Source organism: Sinocyclocheilus rhinocerous, unplaced genomic scaffold (assembly GCF_001515625.1).
Source record: "Sinocyclocheilus rhinocerous isolate Xijiao unplaced genomic scaffold, SAMN03320098_v1.1 scaffold558, whole genome shotgun sequence".
NCBI lineage: Eukaryota > Metazoa > Chordata > Actinopteri > Cypriniformes > Cyprinidae > Sinocyclocheilus > Sinocyclocheilus rhinocerous.
In genome coordinates, this window is record NW_015634502.1 from 1523611 (window position 1) to 1550864 (window position 27254).

Sequence of the window (27254 nt, forward strand, 5' to 3'; positions counted from 1 at the left end):
TGCGATTATATTTAAATTTAATACAATTCCCATTGATTTGTGTAACATTATAGTAAAATCGTAGTAATGCGTTTAATAATATTGACAAGACGTCAAATAATCAAATGTTTTATTTTGTGCAAAGCTGGTGAGGCTCTTCATTTCAACATATCAGCAATAAATAGCAATAAATTGATAATTATTTCTTTGATATCAACAGTATTAGCCCTGGTCGCACAATAAATAATTCAATAGACACATACATAGATAGGCATGCATTATGTCTATTAAAACCACGATCAGCATGTCCTCACTTTAAACTGCGTTCTTTTGTGATAGATAAGATAAATAAGGAACGTTTTATTTTCCTGAGCAAAAGTTATGTTCTAAAGTTATGAGTCATTTTTAGGCACTTTGACTTTTAAATTAAAGCTATATGAACTTTAAACACACTTCTATACATTATGCCATTAATACTCCGCAGATTCAACTATAGTGACATTAGCATTTCCTAGTTCATCGTAAGATTGGTCATGATATTCCCCATCATGTTTCCTAAATCATCTCACAATCATATCAAGCCACGGCATCAAGCTTTCAAATATCTTAACCAAAAGCTGCTCTTAAAAAAATTAATAAAAAAATAAAAACGTTACATACTATAAATATATAAAATTTGTGAATACTAAAACCATGCAGGAAATCAAAGGCCACTCAAAGAATGACTATTTAGTCAGTAGTGCTTTTGTGAGTGTAGATCCAATCCGTCTATCCGTTGAACACAACTTTTCCACAGCGGGAAAGTACACCAGCATCACAGGATTACATTATTGCTTCTACAAAGTCAATGCAAGGTTATTTGGAGAAATTAGGGCTTGAAGACCTGAAGATTTCCTCCAGCAGCACTAGGAGGCAGAGGCATCCCAGGGTTTGAGCCAGACTGAACATCCACAAAACCCATCCTCTGCCTTCTTTTCCTCTGCTCGGTCATCTAAATGAACAAATACACAACCATGATTTTATATACTTGAGAATATAAAATCTGAGAAATTCATTCATTTTAATATACCAGCATTATTAATGCTGGACAAACAGTGTTGACATTGATAAATGTACCTGTTCTTTCAGCTCTGATAACTGGCTTGTGAGTTGCGTGACCACTTTCATGGTGGAGGTGAGACGATCCTGCAGGTTCCTCATCTCATTCTGTTCTCCATCTCCCTCAGTTACAACCAGAGACATGGCCTGCATGCGTGGGAACCAATCCAGGTTCTTATTCTAATAAGAGGTGACAACAAGACAGAATAAAAACCCATTGGAAGGTGAAGCAAGAATGAATTAAATAAATTAAAGATACTAGAACTAAACTAAAAGGTTCAATTCAAAGTATTAATAAATACTACAACAGTATATAAATAATACTGAAATAACGCTGGTAATTGCCGTCAATACATAAAATTTGAAAATGTCAAAACATTAAAAAAATTTCATTTACCTTTATCATAAGGGCCACGTAGCTCTCTGGGCCAGTGTAATCGGTCCTGTTTTTCTCCCGTACCAGCACAATGAAATAGAGGTAGTGCCAGATGTTATGCTCAAATTTAATGTGTTCCTCAAAGGACACAGTCTTATTATCAAACTTGTCCCTCTCAAGACCTGTTGAAATACAAATACAGATCAATACAAAAAGTTTCTACAAAAATAAACAGCACAACTTTTTTCAACATTTACAAGAATAATTAATAATAATAAAACTGGCGTAATGGCCGCAGAATATTAAGCTTTGCCATCACAGGAATAAATTGACATTTTAAAAGATATTCAAATCTGATTTCGTACCACAAATGAAACAGGTGGACTTCAGTATCTCCTCTTTCTTTTGTTTTTCACTACGCAGGTCAGCAAAGGTGTCAATAATCACACCAAAAATCAAGTTGAGAACAATGATGATGACTATGAAGTAGAAGAGAAGGTCGTACACCACACGACCAGGGAACAAAGGCTCCTGTAAGTTGAACAACATTGTATCAGTTTGGTTAGGTTTTGTATTCATATATGTGCACATTTCTATTAGGCTGTAGGTCTCCATACATTTTTAGAGGGTCTACGCAGGACATCTCCCACACCTCCTCCGTTCCTCAGCCCATGATTCAGCACCGTAACGATGCACATTAGAAGAGTGTCACATGCTCTCTCTGTGTTGTCCTCTTCTTCTGCAAAGACATTAAAAAAAAACATTCACAGCCGAGTTCTGATTCCAATACAATAATATTAAACATTGTTTTTAATGCTAAACTCACCCTCTGATGGTGCAACCAACCCAGTTTCCTCTGTGCACTCCACTCCATCTGCACTGCAGCTGCTCATAGAGTTATCTGTACCTGCTTATAGGACAAGAAACGCCATTAAGCCTGTCAAATTGTCATCAATGAATAATAAATGGTATACTGTAATTCAAATTTATCATAAACGCTGGATTTGATGGCTTTCTGCCAAAAAACTAAGAAACAAAGATGAACAGAGGTGTATGCAATTTACCTGTATCTACGCTAGCAAGCCGGTCAACTTCCATGATGAAGTCATTCCTGAGGAAAAGAAAGCCCACGATGGAGAACAGGTAGACCAGGATGATGGCCAAGACAGCAGTGAGGAGAATAGAGCGGCCGTTACGCGTCACACTCTTGATGACATTAAAGAGCGTCTCCTCACGGTAGATCAGATCAAACAGCTAAAGGGGGTAAAAGAGAAGTGAGAAATGATTAGCAGAATATGCATGTCTTTCAGTCCTACAAAATCACGTCACCGTTTCTCAATTTGTTTAAAAACTATTATATTTTCACTGGCGAGTACAGTATCTCAGTTTTATTTATTCACCAAAAAATCCTTTTAATGGCATTTGGTGCTTGGCAAAAGTTTTGTGGCAAATTTACAATATTGAGGATTAAAACATTGCAGAAATGCAAAAAGTAAACAATTAAAAAGCTACAGTATACACTACCGAACAAAAGCTTGGGGTCGATTTGTCGATTTTTAAATGTTATTGGAAGAAATCTCACCAAGGCTGGATTTATTTCATCAAAACACAGTAAAAATAACAATATTGTGAAATATTATTTAAAAAAATTATATTTTAATATATTTTAAAATCAAATTTATTCCTGTGATGCCAAAGCTGAATTTAAAGTCATTACACCAGTCTTCAGTGTCACATGATCCTTCAGAAATTATTCTAATATGCTGATTTTGTACTCAATTATTTATTATTAAAATGTTGAATGTGGTGTAAAATCATGACAGTTGTACTTGCTTAATATTTTGGTGTAAACTGCATTTTTTCCCAGGACATTTTATGTATTGAAATTTAAAAAAAACAGCATTTATTTGAAATGTTTTGCAACAATGTAACACTTTTAATGCAACCCTGCTGAATTAAAGTATTAATTTTTTTTTTTTTTTTTTTAAATGAAAACAAAACAATAAGTTTAATCAGTAGGTAGTGTAAGAGTGATTAAATACAATTTTTAACACCCACCAATATGCTGTAGAAGAGCTCGTGGACAAAAAGCCCCAGCGTGCTGGTTAGCACATAGGCCAAGTGGTACAGGAACTCCACATCCATCACCATGGCTTTGTAGCCCATGATGAAGGTGCCGTTGTTCCCCACAAAGCTCACCACGAACACTATCTTATTGATCAGCTGGTTAAAAAGAGAAATTCTGAATTAAATCCATTCGTTTTTATTTAAGCAAACATACAGTATTATGGTATGCAGGACTTACATTGAGAGCCCCTAGCAGGATGAGAGATGGCCCAATGCCGAAGTGATAGATGCAGCGCAGGGTGATGGCGACAGTGAGGGACTGGAACCCATAGCGCTTTGATAACAGGCCCAAAACAGCCAGTCCAGCGAAACACCAGAACAGCATAAGCAACAACGAAGCATCGATGCTACCTGGAAGCACAAGAGACTGTTAAAACTACATGGAAAAGCAATTTAGAAAGCCAACTGTTGGTCCATAATTGTGTGCTTTGAAACTGATGGTAAATGTAGCATTTATTAATATAATACAATTAATACACTAAAGTTACCAACAGATAATGCACACATAAACATACCAGAATGACCAGAGTCATGTGGGTAGAACAAAGCGATGATAAGATTGACGAACACAGCCAGATTGAATGATATAGTGCCCCAGAGAGACATTCGACGAGAGAACCAGTACAGCACTGGCATGCCTAAAACATCACAATAAACCTGTGTTAAGGACATATTTGTAGCAGTTTGAACTCACTAAGCCACAACACCCTAGGCCCAATACTTACTTCGAAGTTTTTTCTGCCATTCCATTTCATTGTGCAGGAAAGAGGTCTGCTCGAAGAAGTGTGTGACCTTGCTGCCCTGCTCGTCCTGCTCTGTGGTGGCAAACACACGGATCTTTGACTCCTCCGTAAGGAACTCACAGATGGGGTGAACAGGAAACACTATCTGCTCCATGCTACGGTCCTCCCGCACAATCTGCATGTGACATGCCAATGGAAATTATTTCACAACTTCTCAAAATTTCAGATGAATTTTAATTACATTAGCCACAACATTTATTTTATATTCTGTATGGAGACATTAGTAGAGCAGAAATTAGTATAGCAGCATAGATTACAACACACAAAGAGAAATTATTATTTTTTATTACCTCAATCTGAGCCGTTTGACGGTCATAGTACTCTAATGGATCCTCCTGTTGCTCCTCCTGCTGCTTGTTCAAGTTGAGCTGCAATAAACACAAGCAAAAATGTAATGTCTTACATACTGTATGCATGTTCTAGGAAATATTGAAAATGTGCTCCTAGTCCTAAAAGAAAAATTCACAAGTTACCATAGAAGAGATGCTTTCCTCTCCTTCCTCTTTTGTCTTCTTCTGTGGTTTAAGCAGTGTGAGGAGCATTTTGTTGTGCCGGGCAAGCTGCAAAAAAGAAAAAAAAGAAAAAAGGTCTTTGCAACCAAACTGCCAATAATAATAATAATAATAATAATAATAATAACAACAACAACAATATGCATATTATGTTTTCATTGTTGTAGTCTATTGGTTGTTTATTGATTGTTGTGTTAAAATACAATTAAAACTATTAAAAATCGTATTATCAGGTATTGGACAGAAAATCAAACTAAATAAAAATAATCGGTAGCAGTTGTGAAAACCAATTCTCCAAATACAAAAGTATATCTTTATGATGCAGTGGTCCACCTGTAATCCCAGGATGTAGATGTTGTGTCCAACTTCAAGTGGTGAAACTTCTCCCTCCTCATTTTCAGCCTCTTGCTGGTAAGCCTTTTTTATCACCTCCACCTGAAGACATACAATACAGTACTCAGTAATGTCAAAATACTACTGTTACACTTCATACACATAATACACAAGACACAGCAAAACTGACCAGTTCCCGGGGTCGAAGGTTAAACAGGATCCTCTCTGCATTCTCACTGTCATGACGACTCTCCATCAAAGCGAGCAAGAGCTTAGAGGCATTGTCCTGACAATAATCACATATAAGTAACGATGAACATGATTTATTTATGATTAAAGTAGAGCCTCTGTGTCAAAACTGTATCCTCACCTTGAGCTGCAGCACCAGCTCCATACGGTAACGACAGAGAGGACTGATGTCATTCAGAATCAAGGCTGTGATTATGTCAATACCGTTGCACTCATGAGAGACAATGCATGTCTTCAGACAGACAAAAATCAATTAGAATTTCATTAATTAAATTTTTTCCTGAATTAAAAAAAAAACTAAAACAAGCGTTGCCAGTTAATTAGGCTCTGTCAACAAAAATCTTTTGAAAAGAAAACACTTTGTTTTTATAATAGATATCAGCTTGTGTGCTTTATAATAGTTGGCAAGTGAAGATCTATCGGAATCTGGTGTTTCCTGATTCTCTATTTCTGAGTCTCCTAAGGATTCATTTTATAATTAAGTACTTTAGTACTTAAAGTAAATTCTCAGCCATGGATTAAAAGCATCTATGGCCAAAAATGATTTCGTTAAAATAATGCCAGTATTAGTAATTGATAAACTCACCTGGTTCTCGTGGCATGGTCCTTGGCAGTACTCTGTGAGGGTCTCCAGGGTCTGTGTGATCAGCTCCACATTGTTCTCATTGATATAAAGGCCCAGCAGACCCAGCCCTCCTGTCGTGCTGCCGCACATGATGTCCAGAAATTGGAGTGTCTCACAAACCAAGTTATAATTTGCTTTATTGCTCTGACAGCGAAGAAAATTCTAGGGCAAAGAACATGAAATTTATTAAATGAACAGACAATAATATAATAAATTATATTTGTTCAATTTCTCAGAAAAAGAAAACTTCATATCTTCAACTTGCATCTCCAATAAATGTATCTTGATTTAAGAATTTTTAGATATTTGCGTTGGAAAACAAGACAAAAATACAGAGGAAGAAATTAATTAAATACATTTTTTGCAGTGCATGCAACATTTAATACCATGACTTAAATGTAAGACTCTCTGCTCTGATTTAAGACCTTTTTAAGGTCTTGATTTGTGAAAGGATGAATTAAGACTTTTTAAGGTTTTTTTAAGGTCCACTGAAGCCCTGATCATTCTCAAATCATGCTAGATGACATGATCATCATAGCTGATCCTAAGCTGATTGTTAATCTAGGGTTGTTCAGACCTGAAGATCGTGATTGTGGTTCTCACAGAGCAGCTGTAAAAAGCGCAGAATGGGTTTCATGATGGTGACAGAGGGGCCCATTTCTGTATCCTCTTCCTGCTGCTCAGGTTGAGGTGGCTGCTCAGGTTGGCCAAAGGAAGGCCCTGCACCTATAGGAAACCACTGTTAGAGTCAGCAATGAATGTAGATTGAACTGTTTAATTTATTAGAAATGTATACTAAATATATAAGATGTACCATAACTTCATTTAATAACAAAATCATTTTGTCCCTTTCCTTTCACAATGTCTGTTTTAAGATGAAGCAAGAGTGCACTTCATACACTTTTTACAAATTACCTGTGTCAAGATCTTTGTCGTCTTTGGCTTTATTGCTCATTTCCCCCACATTGACAGAGATTGTGGATTTGATGTCCAGCTGAGCGTTCTTCATGCGGTCATTTAGTACTTTAAAAAACTTCTCCGACTTGTTGTCTCCCATCATGAGTTTGTAGAAGGAGTTCTATTATAAACAAGAACCGATTTATATATATGGGTACTTTTCCTTGATTATAAAGCTATATAGTTACGGAAGCTGTTACCCCACCTGGATCTCTGTGTTGCCTCCTTCCAGCAGACAGATGGCGAACTGAATGCTCTCCTGAAAGATCTTCTCATTCTTAGAGCTGGTTATGAGGTCTATGAAGAGTTTGGTGCCACCTTCTTTGTCCAGACGACACTGTAATGCTGCAACTGCCAGCCAGTCTCTCTCTCCCTCTCCACCTGAACATACACACACACACACACCACAAAGAATGTTTTGTGCTGATCCGGTTAGCAATTACAAAATCAGTCAAACCAGTTTGCGTGATATTCCTTAATTATTCTATGATTTTTCATCAGTAATTTAAAAATTACCTCCTCCATGATCAACAAGCTCTGCTTTTATGTTCTTTTTGTTGTTGTAGAGGTAGTTCTGGAGCAACACCTTTCTTAAGGCAAAGCCCTGCAAAAGACAGCAATATCATTGTTACATTAAATCAATTACAATTACCAAAGAACCCAAACTAACCCACCCAAAAATAAAACTTTTGGCATTAAAAGACATTTCCAGAAGTTTCTTTTTACTCTGGAAATAACACCAAGCAATATTCTAGGTTAAATACAACTGTCCACAGCATCTGTGACACACTGTAAATTAATTTCCTCATTTTGTAAAAATAATGGATAAACTTCAGGTTACGCAATCCCACGAATGAAGTTTTTCTCCATGTAAAAAACAACAATTTCATGTTTCTAAAATGTTTCTGATGATTTAGGAATACACCTTAGAACAGAATGTGACTTTGTATTCTGATTATTATATTCATATTTAATATGTATTATTTAGAATATACCTTTAGAATATTAAGTTAAAACTAAGAATATATTTTTGAATTTTTAAAATGGCATGTGTTACAATTTTTAGAAAGCTAAATATTTAGAATGTAAAAATAGATTTCTTTTTACTTCATACAGTTAATATGTTAATTTGATCATTTACATTTGAATTGGAAATTGTTTGATTACATGGTGATATTAAAAATATTATCTAATCTCACCTTCTCATCAAAGTCCAGCTCACGAATGAGCATTTCCTGTAGAGTTCTGAGGACTTTGATACAGAGCTTCTCATCTGAATTCATGAGGGCTTTTGTGTGCTGGATCAATCTGCACAAAGTTAAAAGAGTGAGGTGATGATGACGCACCCTCACAAATAGTAATATAGCATTATGCAACATAAATTATGTGTTTATCTGACTGAGCCACAACATGCATGCTGAAAGTTTTATGGTAAAAGTCCCAGTTTAGACAGAAGTGACTCACTTAGATATGAAGCCTCCTGATTCACAGCGAGATCGAGCATCTGTGCCTTCCAAGAACAACAGCTCAGGCTGGTGCAACACATCCACGAGCACTGACAGCTCTGCATTAACCAACGGCATCACACGATCCTCCAGTGTGTTAATGATATCCTAACAGAACAGTGTTACACAAACATTAATACACTACATGTACTGTATACATTATTATTGATAGAAATAACACTCAAACAAACAAACTATTTAAGTCTGTATTGGGACATATGTTACAGTCCTGGAGTGTCATGCACAAGTTGTGTAAGACAGTCACAGTATTTTTGACAAACACCTTTTTTAATAGTCACTGAAGCCTCCTGATTCACAGCGTGATCGAGCATCTGTGCCTTCCAAGAACAACAGCTCAGGCTGGTGCAGCACATCCACGAGCACTGACAGCTCTGCATTAACCAACGGCATCACACGATCCTCCAGTGTGTTAATGATATCCTAACAGAACAGTGTTACACAAACATTAATACACTACATGTACTGTATACATTATTATTGATAGAAATAACACTCAAACAAACAAACTATTTAAGTCTGTATTGGGACATATGTTACAGTCCTGGAGTGTCATGCACAAGTTGTGTAAGACAGTCACAGTATTTTTGACAAACACCTTTTTTAATAGTCACTTGACTCCAAAATCTAAAAGGAGATTAAATATGCATTCTTTTTCAGATACACACACACACATGCATATAGGCACCTGTAGTTTCTCAATGATGTTTTTGTAGTCCCAGGGGTTGGTGGGAGCAGCAGCCCGTGTGAGACGTGACAGGCTTTTGTTGCTGTGACTGGAGCGGGACAGTGTGAGGGCATTACTGTGACTTAACATTATATTAACGTGATTCTCCAACTCTAACGGCAGAGGGATGGAGCGACTCTTTGCTGTGGGGACAGTCAGGTAAACAAATAAGTTGTCTGGTCGTACTTCAAAAACCTTTATTGTATATGAGAACTGAAACTCTTGCCACATTTTAGGCCTGTAAAATAATTTTTTTTAACTTTAACTTTTTTTTATCACTTAGAATGCATCTATTTTCTTAGAAAGCAAGTTGACCTACTTGTCACTGCCAGAGTTCTGATGCAGGACTCTACTTGGACTTTTTGTTGAGGCTGTAGCCAGGGACAATCTAACAGACGCATAGTAGACTGTAGCAGCTGCTTTACAATGGTGTGATGAGTCTGAATGAGACAAAAGAAAGAGAAAATGAGAGGGAGAAGAGAAACCTGGAGAATTAAATGTGAACTTATGAAATCGGAAAAGCATTTGTTATGTGATATGATAGACGTTATATAACAGCTATAATATTCATTGTATTATTCCTCCTGTAAAGTTATCTTCTTCTCTAAAAAATAACTCATATATTCAGATTTACACTTCTGTTCAAAAGTTTGAGGTCATTAAGGTTTTTTTTTTATTATTCAGCAAAGGCATTACATTGATCAAAAGTGAAAGTAAAGGCTTTTACATTGTTACAAAACTTTTTTTTTTTTTTTTTTTATTTTTTTAATCAAAAATGTATCACAACTGTATTAAGCACTGATAATAAGAAATGCTTCTTGAGCACCAAATCAGCATATTAGAATTATTTCTGAAGGATCATGTGACACGAGAGTTATGAGTGCTGAAAATTCAGCTTTGCCATCACAAGAATAAATGTCATTTTATAATATATTCACATATACAGTATACAAAAAAGTTATTTGAAATTGTATTAATATTTCACAATATTATTGTTTTACTGTAATTTGATCCAATAAATGAACTTCTATCAAAAACATTAAAAAAAAATCTTCCCCAAACTTTTGAACAGAAGTGTATTCACTTGGAACATATTCTAAATGTTTTTTGTCAGTTCCTTTGACTAAAATGTTAGTTTTTGTAGTTTTGTTTCACTAAATTTCTAAAATGCAGCAATTCTTTAATTAACACAAGAGAAAAGGTTCAATCCAAAGATCTGTGCTATTCACAATGAATAAAGGCTGATGTGGCAGAGACCAGAAATAAGACTCTGAAAGACTATTGATGCCTCACCTCTGTGCTTGTGCTGTTCTCTGAGAAGGGAGAGCTGAAGAAGGCATTTATAGTGTCTAAAACCACTTGAATCACATACTTCTCCAGCACAGGGTCTGACATGCGCTTCTCACGGTTGGAGCACACCTGGAATTACAAATAAACCAAGTTAATGAAACTCTTTATTCTTCCACACGGCGTCAGTGGTACAGCGGACTCACCCTAGCCATATCTACAGTGAAGTTGTCAAACAGCTTCCAGATGTGGTTACTGGTGTAGATCTCTTTCATCTCCACTTCTGTGTCTACATAGCAGTGGTTCACAAAGTTTACATATGCAATTTTCACCTGCATGACAGAGGAGACTCCTAAATTTTTTGATATCCCCAAACACGTTCATGCTATAAATGCTCATGTAATTTAATCAATTAACTGGCTCTTGTAACAAACAAATATAGGGAGGCTGAACATAATCTTTCAGGATAAGTGGAAAAAAGAAACATGACACATTGTTTAAGAATAAGCGCTTTCATTTCATGTTTACCATCCATCATCTGATTACCTCTGTGATGCAGTCTTCATGTGTGATTACTTTCACCATGTCCTCCAGGGGCAGCAGAGATGTGCACTTGATCTCAGTGTAGACGTTTTTGCCCTCCGCACATGCAGCCAGCAGCTCTACCAGAGAAATATGGTACCGGAGAGGGCTGTCGTCCTTCACCCCTTCCCTAGACTGTGTCATCAGTTCCACCATGGTGTCAAATGAGGTGTCATCATTGTAGAAGACGACCACATCATCACCCGCACTTGTAAGCTAATGGAGAAAAAAAGATGTCATCTGACACAGGTCATGCTAATGTCTTTTACACTGTATATACCATCAATTGAATGGACATTTCCTTGATTTCATTATATAATTACCAATAAATATCATAAAATGCAAAAAAAATCTTATAAAACATTAACACCAACCATATACTAAATAGAAAAACCTACAAATATATCCCATAATATATCTCAATTTAGCACTTTGATATTTAAGATCTTAATTAAAGTAGTTATACACTATTTCTTAAAATGATTACAAATGGTTAAAATGAATATATGCTGTTCAATAAAACAAGGTTACTTTATTTCGATCACAATAACAAACCTCTGTCATGATCATGTCTTGACATTTCTTGACATATTTCCCCTCGGCCTTAATGATGGTGTGCAGAAAGATGAGGTACTGAATGTGGCGGCCATGTGTGGCCAGACAATGGATAAAATGATGCAGCACAGACTCGCTGATCTCAGAACAGAGCTGGTAATTATTACTGAAAATGTGCTGCATTGTTTCTGCCTCTAGGAGCTGAGAGAGACAAAACAAAAACCAGAAAAGAGAACCCAATGCAAACATGATAAGCATCTTAGGCTATTTTAAGCATCATGCTTTGCACTCACCCCAGGGGTGAGAAAGAGGTTGAGGTGTTTATGGAGGAGGTTTTGATTCTCCAGATTCCCAGTGCAGAACTTCTGTAGGAACAGGTGCGTGTACTTGATGATCTCATGCATTTTGGTGTCATTCTGTAAAAAAAATAAATAAAAATCATGTGTTTAGTGAGGGACAAGCCAAAGACCATGCTTCACATCTACCACAGATTTTATCTGCTTTTAAAAAAAACACAAACCCGATCATAGGAGATCTGCAACAGGTCAAGCATTACTTTGTGGGCACCCATGTTCTTCAATAGCCTTTGTTGTTTCTTAAATACACCTGAGCTGCACATTTTATTCAAACGCTCTAGAATCTGGAGATCAGAGAAAAGATTCAATTGTCACAAAAAATATTGGTTTGTTCATTTACCAAGTTTCCATCCATCTACACATTTATATATGCTGTACATTGAAAACAAAATATATCAAATGCTTATACGTGTATACAAAAAATGTATAACTTTAATTATCATAATATACCGTTCAAAAGTTTGAGGTCAGTTAGATTTTTTTTATGTTTTTGAAAGATGTATCAAAATCATTCTAATTTGCTTATTCGTATACTGCTGTTGAAAACATGCTTAATATTTTTGCAGAAACCATGATCCATTTTTTTTACAGGATTCTTTGATGAATATTAAGTTCAAAAGCATTTATTTGCAATATAAATCCTTTGCAACATTATAAAAGTCTACTGTCACTTTTGATCAATTTAATACATTCTTGCTGAATAAAAATATTAATTTCTTAAAAAAAACAAATCTTACTGTCCACAAACTTTCGAACAGTAGTGCAATTTACGATCTCAAACTTTTAATATATTACTGAACAACAGACAAATACACTAAGAACATATGCAAAAACATCACCTCTTTGACATTCTGGTAGCTTTCATTGCTCTTTTCAACCTTCTGTTTCTTTGTATCTGACTCCTCCTCTGGAGATGCCTGCATGAAAAAGAAAACAAAAATGAGCGTCTTTCACCTAATTATCTTGTTATTCATAATCCCACATGTCCCAGTGCATGACTCACAGGAGCAGCCTCTTTTTTGTCTTTCTTGTCTTTCTTCCCATCTCCCCCAGAGCTACTTTTTTTAATGACCCAAAGCTCAGACTTCTCCACCATGGTGCGCAGAAGATCCAGATCTCGTTTTATGTGCTTGTAGTTGTCCACATCCTGAACTGAAATGAGAAGCTGGACCTGAGGAGAACAAACATAGCGAGATGAAAAACTGACATCAACTATTTTTATCTTTACAAAAGTGATTGCATTTGCATCTTGCATTGCAAAAGTACTTTTTCATTTTGTGCCACTGGAATACTGATTTGCCACATGCAGATGAGCAATAAAATGTACATTTTATGGTCTGCACCGGTGTTAATTTACATTTTGCACATTTGGGGATGTGCATTACTTGCAGATGTTTTACCTGGAGGTGTCTTGGCACAACTTTTTACCAATAAAAAATAAAGTTGTTTGTATATGTTTGAGTGGGCTGTACATTCAACCTGTTTAAAGGTGTGAAGGACTTCCTGTCTTTGACTGAAGTGCTTGAAGAGCAACTGCAAGGCCCCCGAAACCAAAGGGGGGTAATCGTGCATGATGAGGTGGACCAGAACACGCAGAAACATTCGTCCCCCTTCATCGTCCACTTCCAGAATGCTGTTTCCTTTACTGTACGGTCAGAGTAAAGTCAAAGAGAGGTCATCTCTCACAAGCACTAAATATCTTAGTATATATCTTTGATGAACAGTCATGTGGAAATAGAATAAATTGTTCATTAACATACCCAATTCCAAACATGGCTTCAGCCTGTTCCCCAATGTGCTGGAGGTTGATGGAAGCTGTTTAAAATATTAAATAAATAAATAAATAAATAACACAAATGTACAATCAGAAAACAAATGACTACTCTAACCTAAATTTAATTAGATTTAAAATGGTCATCCATTAATGGTGAAGTGTGTAATTTCTGAGCCACTAGCAGCATCAAATAGAGTTGCAGAAATCAAACTGGTTTTTCAATGTAAAAATGACTTACTAATAGTCGTCTTGCATATTAAGTGATAGGAGAAAATATTTTAACATCAAAAATTACAGACTACACCGTTAATGCATTAATTATAAAAATCAAGAAATGATGTAACATTGCGATTCTCACCAGAACGGGGCTCTGAGACAAACACAAAAACAAAGATGAAAAATAGAGTAGAGGGATTAGTACATGGAAGAATGGAAGAATTATGTTGTTATTTGATTATAATGTAATTTTAGATATTGTTAATTGATTATGTTATTACAATAAATGTTATTTGATTAGTAGTTAGGTTCTGACAATAACAAGAGTTCCATTTTCAATATTTGCATAAACATCATTACCCTCCTGCTCCGTATGATGTGTTGCATCTGCATCACCCATAGGATAGACATCCACAAACTCCTTCTTGAAGACAGAGAGCAGGAAGGAAAGCCGATAGTCCAGACGTACACTGAGGATGAACTGCACAAACCAGTAGTAGGAGATTTAGATATTGCCAGCACTGACAGCATAAAGCTGTTGTCATCTTCAACAGCATCTACCTGTAATATCTCCAGGATCTTCAGTTTGGTGTCCATGACGGTGATGTCCTGTGTGTCAATGCTATCTTTACTGCCGGCCTGGCTGTCTAGAGCACCAGGGCGACCAGAGCCCGAGAAAAGGGATGGCTTCCTGTTTAGCACCATGGTGGACATCATCTGCCCCATGCCATGAATAGAGCGCCTGACGTTCTTACCTAGGAAGATGAAACCATTTTATTGGCCATTTTGGACAATGGAATTCTAGGAAGTTTAGTTGTCTCATTGTGTAACACAAATAATCAATATATACAGTCTAGACTTAAAAAAATGAACATGGAGATATCGGTTCCTAAATTAAATGTTAGGAGACAAATGACTTCAGCAGACACATTGCATAATTGCTCAAAAAAGATGCACTTTAATTCATAATATACTGTATATATAATTTTTTTTTTTTCTCAAAAATATTTTAACATTTTTAGAATTATATTATTATGGAACCTTATATCTAAAACAAGTTTTTTTCTTGTTTTTAAATACTAACCACTGCCATCATCGCTAAACATCGGGTTGATTGTAGCATTACTCGGAGTGCAGTCTACGATTCCCAGGAGAGTGCGAGTCAGCCTCAGAAGCTCAAAAAAACTGTAGAACCCAAAGTAGATGAGATGTCTTGCCAAGCTCACCACCTACAAACAAAGTAAATGAAACAAATATGTAAATGTGATTTAGGAATATTAGTGTTAACGCTGACATTTACATGTTAAAGCATGTCGTCTTGATATTTCATTTTAATATATAATATATAACTGTACCTCATACGTTAGCTTGTTTTTCTCCTCATTGGCAAAAGGTAGGTCATCAATGAGAACATTGTTGAGGTACTCCTCCATAAAAGCCATTGTATTGGCAAACTTGTTCTTTTTATTGTCTCGTGAATAGTCCAAGTGAGAGTCATAACTATAACAAAAACAGCAAACCCCATAATCACACCTTTTATTGCTTAAATAGTGATTATAAACGGCAATATAAAAGTTTAATGTCTTTACATAAACTACCCTTCAAAAGTTTGGGGTCATTTTTTTCCCAAAGATATTAATACTTTTATTCAGCATATTAGATGACTTCTGAAGGATCATGTGACTTAAGACTGGTGTAATGGCTGCTGAAAATTCAGCTTTGTCATCACAGAATAAATCACATTTTAAAATTTATTAAAAATACAAAACAGTTATTTTAAATTGTTTTAATATTTCACAATGTTACTCTTTTACTGTAATTTTGATCAAATAAATACAGTCTGGGTGAGCTTAAGAGACTACAAAATTATAGATGATGAATGGTTGTGTAGCTGAGCATGATTTAAACATTTAAATATTATGTCATATATAAGGTGATTGTGTGGGTATGTGAACACACTCTTTGATGCTGATAGAAGTGGGGATCTCGGCCCACAAGCGAGCAAACTTGATGGGTGTCACAAGCTCCTGAGGGTCTCGGTCAACGTGTGCATGTAGCATGAGTCTACAGAAAGACGCCCGCAGGTCAAAGGGAAGAGCCTCATCCATCATGCAGAGGGAAATCAGCTCCACATCCAGCTGCTTTGAGATCTCATCTATGGCCAGATACTGGCGATCAAAACACATTCGTGCAAACAGTTTGAGCTGGTACCTGAAAAAAACAACAATATATTAGTGCAGATGACTTTTAAAGAATTCATGTCCAGCAACAATAAAATAATGAAATAATCTCTTTATGTGCTGTCAATTTAACATGTTCATTTAGTACAATCCATTACAAATCTATACAACTGACAGTTAAATTGACAGCACAAAGAGATTATTTAATTATTGCAGCATTCCCTTTATATTTAAAATGGGTTTAAACAACTGACAGGCCTGGTTATTTCTCGTTTTTATTACCTGTAATATGTCAGCACATTTTCGTCATGCACATTCCCTTGCCGGGCCTCTTGGGCAAGCTGTCGAATGCTCTTCTCATGGGTCTCGTTCTCCTTCTCAGACCAAATCAGCCAAACTTCATCCTCCTCTCCAAACTCTTCCATATACTCAGAGGTGTGCTGTGTGTCCTTAGCGGCTCGCCGCCTTCACAAACACACACAAAAATAATTCACATGAGCACATAACCCGAGACAGACACATTATACAATTTTTCGTAGACTTACTCCGTTTTCATGAGAATATCCTGGTTTTTGGCATCCAGCACACATTTACATATCAGCTCTTGAGTTACTGGGATCGCAACATTATTGGACACACACAAGTCTGATAGATAGTCAAGAAACCTGGAAATCAAAACATAAACATTTACCGACACAGGCATGTTAAAAGCTATGGACAAAAAAATAAGGAAAACCTGTTTTTCCCACTCCTATTATTATTATTCAATCATAATGATAATAATAATTTACAGAGCAACAGTAAAATTACAACACTAATTTGTTCTTAAACTTTTTGCATTCAAATGTTGAACCATAGAGCATTTACTCTGACACAGCAAAAAAATTAAAAATAATAATAATGCAGGAAATAGGGAGGCCAAATAATTTGGCCAATTACTTTTCATGACTTTTCCAGCCAATTTCAATTCTTTTAACACTACACTCCAAATGAGCATTTTTAACCCTAGCAAAACAAACGTCTATAACTTTAAACATTGTATTAATTTCCATTACTTTTCCAGACCTGTAACCCACAAAATTCATAACTTTAAGGTTCATCTGATGGAAACACTAACCTGGGCTCCCTGTTTTTACGAACCAGACTGACGAAAGTCTCCACCTCGGTTTTAGTGATATGTTTCTCCAGCAGTTTGCGGTTGTTGTGTAGCAGGGCTGTGATGGTGTCCTCAGCCAAAATATCATAGCCGATCTGAGACTGCATCATTCCAAACTGCTTGGCTATGTGCTCCTGTAAGACAAATCCCCATCTCTAAATGCCCCGTCTTGTGGCTCTTTCTAGAGTGACAGGATGTCTGGTTGCCATTCCTACAATTTCAACATTCAACATCACGGCTTTTTGTAATGTCCCTGTGTTCTAAACCATTCTTGAGCACCTGTGTTAGTATGGACTGGAGTACCTGATTCTTTCGGTAGTCTTCTTGTGAATGACGCAGCACCCTGTAGCACAGTCTGAGCATGTATTGATAGGGGGCGTATTTCTGGTCAGACAGCTCATCTAACGTTAGCAGAGGCGGCTCAGTGCCCCTCTGTTTAAATGGGGCTTTAATGATCCCAAATATCTAAGCAGAAAAAGACACAGCAAGATAGTCTTTAAAAGATTAGATCATTCACCAACAAAGACGTTTCAACTGTAGACGCATTATAGTTTTCCAATCGTTAAAATCAGACCTGTTTGAGAATGTTCTGCTCTCTCATAAGTTTCTGTCTTTCTCGGTTGGGCTTGTTCATCATCACCTCCAGGGCTGGCTGGCCATTGTTAAACTGATCGACGACAAAGAAAACCACATCCTCCAGCAGTTTAACGGCATACCTGTGCATAGAGAGGGTGCATGAAGCTCTGACATAATATATTCTACAACAGGTTTACTTTACAAGTATTTACGAAGTAAAAACCACAGCTATTAAGGGCATAAAACCTCAGGCTGAGACTCTGGTTTGGTGCTTGTGTGTCATGTCAAATCTACCTTCTGTCATTAGGACTGAGGAAACCGGAGTTGAACTTATCGACTACGGTGCTCAACATGAGGCTGGCATCATTCGCAAAATCTAGATCTCTAATCTCCATGACCGGCACAGAGACAATGGCAAAGGCTTCCTTATCCTCTTTGGTGGGGCAGGTGCCCAGCTAGCAGAAGAAGAGGAGGAAGAGAGGAGAAAGGGAATACTAAAATAAATATATATATATATATATAGATAGATAGATAGATATAAATGTGGTTCTTTTGAGTGTTCTATTTATCAAAGAATCCTGAAATAAATGTATTTTCCACAAAAATATTATCAGCACAACCGTTTCAACATTGATAAAAATAAGAAATGTTACTTGAGGACCAAATCGGCATATTAAAACTAAAAAAATTAAACATTCAGCTTTGCCATCAGAGGTATAAATTACATTTTTAGATGTATTAAAATAAATGTAACATAAAATTACATAAAATAAAATATAGTAAGATAAATATATCAAAATACAAAATGAATTTAAATTGTAATAATATTTCACAAAATTATTATTTTTACTGTATTTTTGATCAAATAAATGTAGCCTGGGCTTAAGAGATTGCTTTCAAAAACATTTTTAAAACAAGACCGAACCCCAAACTTGTAAATGGTAATGCAATAAAATTAATAAACTATTAAACTGTGATATACAACACTTAGCAAATGCAGAGAAAAATAAATAAATAAATAAAAGCTGTAGTAAAACATACAACTTATGTTTTAATTCTACCATTTTTAAAATTAAATAAATGCTTCAGACATAAATATATATACAGTATTCTCGACATTAAGGAGTTACGGAAAGACAGACTGTATGTAGAGAGAAAGATTTTCACCATTAATCGAATGGGTCTCTCCTCATCGATGTCGATGGGAATGTTGGTGCTTTGGATCCAAGTGTTTGTGCACAGGTGACGGAATCGAACATAAGAATTTCTGTTGGAAATCAAGAAGATGAATATGCACCCACAGGATGCAGCAAGACAAAAAGAGAGACAGAGAGTAAAGGATAGAATCAAATACCGTGGCACAAACGAATCAGTCTTCTGCAGTGTGGTGGGGTCCAGCTCAAACAGAGAGGCGATGTCATTCCCATGAGGCACTGCAACTAGCTTGTATTTTATTCTCTCTCCTAGGCCTCTCTTTATACGGCTACTATCCACCTACGGACATAGTACCAGTCAGAGACTTTCTGGGAGAAAAGGTTTCAGAACACATAAGAATTTTTAACATCTCGTGAACTCCTGATCCAAGTCTTACAGTGAGATGTCAACCAGAAAGTTTTTCCGTGTGTTACCATGCCATATAGCAACAAGTCACACCTACCTCTATATCATTGCTGTTTTCTTTATAACCTGGATTCTCCTGAACACAAATAATTAATGTAAATAAGTAATTCTAATATTATTAAACCATATATCAGATTACTATAAATGTGGAGGGATTTACCTCAGCAGCAAGATAGTTTCCTGTGGCCAAGTGTTTGAATCGGTACAGGCTGTTCCAATGTCCTGCTCCTCCACGACACGGATCATGGTGAACCACCTACAACCAACAAGCAAACAACCCAACATTATGTCACTATGAAGGCACCTTTCCACCTCTGAATAAAAAAAAAAAAAAGACAATTGTGATGAATTGATTATTAAAAGTTCAAATTGATTAAAATTGATCTCTCATGATTCCAACTTCACATCATATAAAAAGATCAAGACAACAGGTTTCTAAAAATGCTACATGGCATGCTACATAAATAAAAGTATCAAAGAAATTAAAAACAGTTAAAATATTAACATTAATCTATTTTGAATACATTTCTAATTATAATACAAATTCATTTTTATGTATAATATATTTGGCTCTTTTGAGGATATAGTCCTACACACATCCGAATCTAAATCCTACCATTAACTGCAGGAAATCTGCTAAATCGATCTATGAGGAGGCTCTTACCTCAACCTCCCATAATGCATTGGAGCTGGTGGCTGAAGTAGCAGACTGACGCAGAGTTGTGCGCAGGAACACATGCAGCTTAGACTTGTACTCATCACAGGTCAGAAACTTCTCCTGTTCTGCGTGGAAGAGCCTCACCACGTCTCCCTATGCATGAACAGCATGAATATGACTTTTTTTATGAGATGTCAACATAACTGCCTTGGCTTTGGATGTATATCATCATACATCATAAAACTTGATGTGCATGAACTACAGTACAGGTTTGTAATAATGACTTTTGCATGTGATCGTTGCACTTACTCCCTTAAGGACTTCATCTTTGTGGTCACTGAACATCATAAACAGACTGATCTTCCAGCTGGTGTTGCTGTTGACTGAATTGATCTGTAGGGGGCAGTCTTACATTATAAAAAGACAAATGGCACACAGCACTTATCAAATGGCACACAGCACTTTCAGTTTATTTTGCTGACTTTCCTTCACAGAACCATTACTAATCTCAGAAAACATGTACATTTAGAAAAATTGACAACAACTAGTTTGCAGTAAATGTAACTATTGGGCTGCTTACAATCACCCACAATCCCTCTGTCTACTTCACAGTCATGTTGACAAAGAACTTCAAGGTAAACTGATCATGTCTTCTCAAACAGGCCCACCTCTTTGCACCCTGGGTGATCGGGAAGCTCATAACTACTGGCATGGAGAGGCTGTCCAGCATTCACAGGATTCAGGATCACCTTATCTCCAACTACCACCTGAAATAGAGTATAATCGATTCAGTGAGGGGTTCAATATGACTGTCACAGCCACAGACATCTGAAAAGCAAATATGTACATCTCTATCAGTTTACACAAGGGAGAAGCAATCTACAAACATTTCAATTCGGATTAGCTCGGTAAACCTGTTTATATGTGTATAGGGTCATTTGCATGCATTTATCCAACTTGGTGAGTGTGCATGTGGGCTGTGTGTGCACTAAGTATGTGTGTCTATATTTGTATAGACTATGATATGTAATTAGGTGTGCAGGTAAATGTATGCCGTCAAAAAAATGTAGGTGTATCTATATAGGTATAAAAGGTGAATCTCATAAAAGCATGCAAGGTTATACTGCAGCCCAAAACATGTAAAAAGCCTTTTACACACAGAAAACGGAGCTTGTTTACAAAGATTTACTACATTGTGACATAAAAAGCATCTGGATGTTATTTTCTATGTTACTTTTCATTTTTATATTTTTCTATCATTAATACAGTATGTTTATGTATTACAGTAAAATATTACAGTAATAAATATTAAATTCAGCACAAATTAAACAAATACTGCATAATGTAAATATTTAAGTCATTTTTATATTTTTACAGTAGTACATTATTTTTACATTAATCACAAAAGCTGTGGGGGGGAAGCAGTGTTATTTTAGTATCATAGCAATACTATTATATTTTTATTAATAATTTTTTATTTTTTTATTTTAGTGTTTTAATTTTAAGTTTCAGTCATTTTGTTGTGGGGTTTTTTCACGTCATGTATATATTTCAGTTTTAGTTATTTTATTACATAAAGTTAAAATAAATTAAAATGAGAAATGTTGCCTTGGAAACTAGCTGAAATAAAAAGGTTTTTATATTTTATTTCAGTTAACGTTTATTTTACTTCAAGTAATGAAAATGTTTTTTTAATGGTTTTAATTTTAGTTTAGTGTCGCAATAATCAATATATCGACTTATCGCACAATATATGTACATGACCTCAATAATTTTTGGTGACGCAATATATTGCCCATTATATTTACATAACAATTAATGTCACCATGTTTTTTGCATTCCACTTGCGCCTGTGTCTTTTGCAGCTTCTCGAACATAACGTGGTGTAGTTGGTGCTAGTTCAAATTTAAAAAATGCTTCTAGAAAAAAAGTTTCATCTGCAGATATGGCCTTGTTTAGGGATCTGTGCCTTTGTGCATATGGACATCTGACTGCTAAGTAGGGATTGTGTTTTCCAGCAATACAGTGCACCCTTAATTTACACAGAAAAGTAGGTCCGGAAAAAGTTATTTGTGAATTTGTCTTTTTTCTACTTGTTACTTTGCACTTTTTTTTAGAAAATGTTTATTTACTATTTATTCAAGTTTTTTAAGGTATCTAATATTTTGGTACTTAATTTCCATGATCTAAATATTCTTAAGAATTGAAAGTTTGCTGTCATTTGCAAGTGTGTTGGCCTTCTTGCATTATTATGCTTTTATATTATGAATATATATTCAGTGGCATAAAATGGTCTTAAAATGACAATAATATTGTTTATCGCAATTATTTCTGGGGCAATATATCGCACAACAGTTTATATTATGTGTCTTTTGTGTTTCTTGTGTGCTTGCATATGCATGTGTGAATTACATTGTCTCCATTGGCTCTGAGCTTCCAGAAAGGTTGGATGAAAAGCCAGGATCCCTCATTCCCCGTCCCATCAAGAGTGACACGCATTGCGTTCTTCTCCAGCAACGCTGGGAGACGCTTATTCACTGTCAAATACTTGTTGCTCTTCATGTGCAGGAGCTGAAAACATGAACATTTATTAGAATAAACACTTTTAGTCTGTAAACTCTTTCTTAAATATAAAAAGGACAGTCCAGGCTCTAAAATAGGATGGCGATTGGCGAAAGAACTGTTATGATTTTGATTAATAAACTGAATTATTAACTGAACATTTGCATCTTAAATCATATTGTTGCCGACTTATTATAAATGCAAGTCGCTTGAGACCATCGTGCCAACAACACCCTCTCACTTTACCACACAGCCTTTGTGGTTGTTTGCTTATTTCCACAGCGCTGCACCTACTACAGAGCTTCTTAGTATGAAAGTACTTCCTTTTTGACTAAAAAAAGACCTTGCAAATATCTTGAATGGGTACGTTATAATATGCTAGCACCTCTGCTGCCACTGTGTGCCTGCTGAATGGAAGTAAACAGAGCTGATGACTTTAAACTACTCAACCATTTCTGAAGACAACAACACTATTTCAATAAAAAAATAAAAATAAAATGCATGTTGGCTTTAACCCACAGGAATCACTGGAAATGGGAAGCTCCTATTTATTTTTGGATACTCTATAGTAACAGGAAAAGGCTTTATTTCCTATAGTGTGGCATTGCTGTAGGCAATTATCTGTAACTGACGTCACTGCCAGGGAGGAAACACATTTCTTTTTTGCTTAGATAAAGATGTGTGGGTATAGCTGTGACCCATTAACAAACTCAGCATGTCTACAAAAGTCAACATAAAATCAAAAGTGACTTTCTTAAGTTTATTAATACACATACTGTGCAAGATTCATTGATGCATGTTATTCCAAAGAAACAAAATGTTTGTATGTGTTATCTTTAATCAAAAATATTTCCAGCTAATATTACTAACCCAGCTCCAAATGTCGTATACACACCATGTCTAGCCATTTACAAAAAAGAAACCACCCACTTTTCAAGATCCAGTCAATTCCCAATGTCCCCATATTACAGAAGCATGTTGACTTTTTTTTTTTTTTTACAGCGAAAAAGTCATATAATAACTCTTTTTAGAGTCCATAGTTGGTGGTGCACCTTGAATCTTGAATGAAATGCATGATTACGTTGAGTGACTAGGATAACTCTTAATCTTTTGTTTCTAGAAACAAGGTTTACATTACAGAACTGCACATTTCTACTCCTCTATAAAAGGGATTCAATGGTTTTGCACTTAGGTCTATCTGTCGGGACAAGACAGCTGTTTCTTTACATAACCTTACAAAACCTCTCCTGATTTTGTCAGTTTTAACATAATTATTAAATGGAGTAACATAATGTCCTGAAGAAATGTTTGGGGGGAAAAAATATACCTTTCTAATGTGAATTATAAAAATAAAAAAAAATCAGCCAAGATGTATTTATAGACAAACAACCAAAAACATCAGATCACACTGACTGCATCAGCAACTAATTAACAGATATCATTTTACTAAATGCAGATTCTCACCTGAATGACACTGCCATATTTTACCACATCCCCATGGACCTTTTTGTTCTCAGTTTCATTCTGCTTTTGTTCCAAATTAGCTGCATGCTTTGGTTCGAGCCAAAAAACAAAACAAAACAAATGAGTAACAAAGAACTGCAAGCAGCTAAAATGTCAATCATCATATGAAATTTGTCCAAGCAAACATATTGAATCCATCAGATTCCTCTTTGCTCACAGCTGTAATTAAAAACCAAAGGTGGATTCTGTTGATGATCTAAATTCAATAGAACTGTTTGTGACTTACTTGCAATTTCTGAAGAAGCACCATGTCTCCAATCTTATCCTTCTCATGCTTTGCCTGTTTAGCCTTCCAGAACTGCTTCTGGGCAGAATATCGGTTCATGGGATAAACCTTAAAGAGGCAGTCTAGATCCAAAAATAAATAGATAAATAAATAACATTTGTATCAGCTGTTTGTGTGCCTGTTTTTGGAAAATGTGATTCAATTTAAAAATAAATACATTTAATTTTTTTATGTGTAGACACTGTTCTTGTGAGACCAAAAAAGTCTCTAAATACTGAACTTTGGGAAAGAATAAAAGGAATATTTAAAATTTGCTTTGGACTTTCACAGGAAACGGGACAAAATAATTTTGTATTCGCTCACATTTGATCTCAACTAAACTTTTGTATCATCTGCAGATCAGATCTGAACTTAATGGGTTGGAGGGTTTATGGTTTGAGGTTACCCAGTTAGTTACCAACAAACCAACACTAACGTAAATAGCAGCTTGCTCAACAGGACTAAAGTAAGTAAAACCTAGCAATACCAGGTAACTCAAAACCAGCCATACATATTTTACATGCTACTTTTCACATGTTTCACATTTGTGAAATGACTGACTGAACCACTGTTGTTATGGTTAGCTGAAACGAATAAAATCATTTTAATTAAATTAAAGCTGAAATAAAATAAAAATATAAATATTAGGTTAAAAACATGAACAATGAAACTTAAGTAAAAAAATACTGACAAATACAAATACTGAATATTATTATATGGCTTCTTATCAAATAAGTTGATATGGACATGAAATTGATTTGAGTTTTACATTTATTTCATTAGTTCATTACATTTATTTCATTAGTTCATTACATTTAGAAAACAACTGGCCTTGCAACAAGACAAACACTGGAACAATACAGTATTTCTTAATATGTTATGATTAATCTGCAATTCAATTTATTATTACAGACTAGTTAGGTAGCATATTTAGCTAAAATGTAACATGTCTTCTTATTTTTAATTTCTCTCTGGGGACCACAAACTTCTAGTTATCAATGAAAGGTTGTATCTTACCAATCAGAATCAAGACAATATGTAATAATCATTCTAGAAGAACTTTTAGCTGTGTGAAAGATTATTTAAAAAACTATAAAATACCTCTGAATTTTTTGGGAGGGTTGTCTAGATCTCCACCTGCTGGCTCCACGACACAACGGTCATCCACCAGCCTGGGAAGGTAAACACACAAAGTCATCTCAATGAAAACAATTCTACAAACGCCTTCAAGAGGCACATCAGTATCAGTGGTCATAAAGAATTATGGGTCATGAACTCTAAAAGAGCTTCAGTCCTGGCCTGGAACATGAATTTCTTCATTTCTACAGACTTCTGGTGGACATCCTGCTAAATAATTTAAATAATGAGCTCCAAATGCTTTGCCAAAGTGCCTTTAAGGTCTAATTATGTTATGTTATATATGCAGTCCTATTCGATAATACCCCTAGGCTAGCCTGCAACTAACTACAGCAGCCTTTGAGGGTTTCTGGGAAACAGGTTAAAACATGTTTATAGGTTGCCATGCCAGTTCAATAAGACACTTGTGAGCCTGAATGGCTGAAATAGCCCAAGGGAAAACCCTGGACACTTCTGAATGCTGTTTTAGAAAGCCATTCCTGTATAACATTTGCTTTTTAAGATGACAGTCTCCATCTTTTTGTTCTTGCATCTGGCCTGAATCCAAAACAGAGGTGCTATTTCATCCTGACGTTAAAACAACAGTAAACTTTGGGCTGAAAAGTTCATACAGTGAGAATAATACTAAAAAGATCTCTCCCTTTCAATGACCAAAAGGCTTCATTGTAAATGTAAATTCAAGATTGTGCTGTTATTTAGGAAAACGGACATCAAATGAAGCCATTTGAACGGATATTTTAGCAAGTTCTAGTCAACCACCTGTGTAAAAAATACCCAAAGAGTTTATGAGAGTCCTGAGTGATTCTAGGTTGTTAACTGCACTGTAACTTAACTGCACACCTGTGTGCAGCTCTCGATCTTTTTGCAAACCAAAAACTCAAACACATCAAAGCTCAGAGTAAAAGTAAGCCACAGTACAACCAACTAGCAAAGAAAAAGAACAGCTTGATTTCTCAAGACTCCAATGCCAATCATTTTATTTAATAATAAACTGAACTGATGAGACATGAAATTTCACATTGATGGCTATGATTTACTGCTTTTTAAATAAACATAAAAGCTGTATTTTGTGCAGGGTCTTGTGCTGAGGTGAAGAAAGGCAGGAAGACAGAGAAGTCAATGAAAGACTCTTACCCCAGTGTGCTTATAAAACCATTGACAGTTCCTTCTGCATACAGGGAGACAATATCCCCTACATGCAGAAAACTGGACGCTGAATCAGACATCTTTGCTATTTACAGCACGCAGCAGTCTGGATGTTTCAGTCTGATCTTGAAAAGCCCGGACACTTTTCTTACAAACTCTTCCTGATAAATAAAGCGGGTGTATGCACGCGCTTCACACACAGTTGAAGTATAAATGCATCCCGGTAGAGCTGGAAAAAATGCAAAGGAAAGAAAACCTGCAAAAGTTAATCCCTGCTTGGATGTGCAGCTGGGAATGTAAAGCGCAGTGGTCCAAGAAGCAGAAGTGACTCGTTGTTGGAGTTTTGCGGCG

The 27254-nt window shown here is 35.8% G+C and overlaps 1 protein-coding gene across 1 annotated transcript; it reads right to left on the reverse strand.

Annotated features, from left to right (window-relative positions):
• Nucleotides 1–100: 100 nt before the first annotated feature.
• Nucleotides 101–27254, reverse strand: LOC107745784 (inositol 1,4,5-trisphosphate receptor type 3-like). Its single transcript, XM_016559768.1, has 58 exons — nt 26892–27254; nt 25722–25792; nt 24582–24703; nt 24296–24382; nt 22682–22840; nt 20938–21036; nt 20579–20662; nt 20276–20422; nt 19772–19867; nt 19649–19687; nt 19346–19485; nt 19159–19258; nt 18286–18446; nt 17990–18131; nt 17719–17880; nt 17377–17549; nt 16805–16924; nt 16542–16724; nt 16039–16290; nt 15435–15579; nt 15164–15308; nt 14641–14834; nt 14440–14560; nt 13850–13904; nt 13569–13734; nt 13093–13260; nt 12929–13006; nt 12254–12373; nt 12027–12149; nt 11734–11934; nt 11143–11394; nt 10803–10928; nt 10603–10728; nt 9629–9749; nt 9271–9452; nt 8524–8672; nt 8259–8367; nt 7576–7663; nt 7265–7440; nt 7018–7180; nt 6680–6828; nt 6064–6264; nt 5599–5709; nt 5419–5514; nt 5229–5330; nt 4857–4943; nt 4674–4751; nt 4306–4498; nt 4096–4218; nt 3759–3931; nt 3512–3676; nt 2518–2707; nt 2280–2363; nt 2071–2192; nt 1819–1984; nt 1475–1635; nt 1096–1257; nt 101–970 (listed from the first exon to the last, which is right to left on the reverse strand). The coding sequence occupies exons 1-58, from the start codon at nt 26981–26983 to the stop codon at nt 848–850; spliced, it is 7923 nt and encodes a 2640-aa protein (XP_016415254.1). The 5' UTR covers nt 26984–27254; the 3' UTR covers nt 101–847.

Bases quoted from the DNA above. Each gene is read 5' to 3' on its own strand.
- LOC107745784 (XM_016559768.1), bottom strand. From the start codon at position 26,983: ATGTCTGATTCAGCGTCCAGTTTTCTGCATGTAGGGGATATTGTCTCC. The intron at 15,309-15,434 runs GTACAGTTATAT...CTTTGTTTGTAG, and splicing joins AAAACAAGCTAACGTATGAG to GTGGTGAGCTTGGCAAGACA. The intron at 3,932-4,095 runs GTATGTTTATGT...TTGTGCTTCCAG, and splicing joins ACATGACTCTGGTCATTCTG to GTAGCATCGATGCTTCGTTG.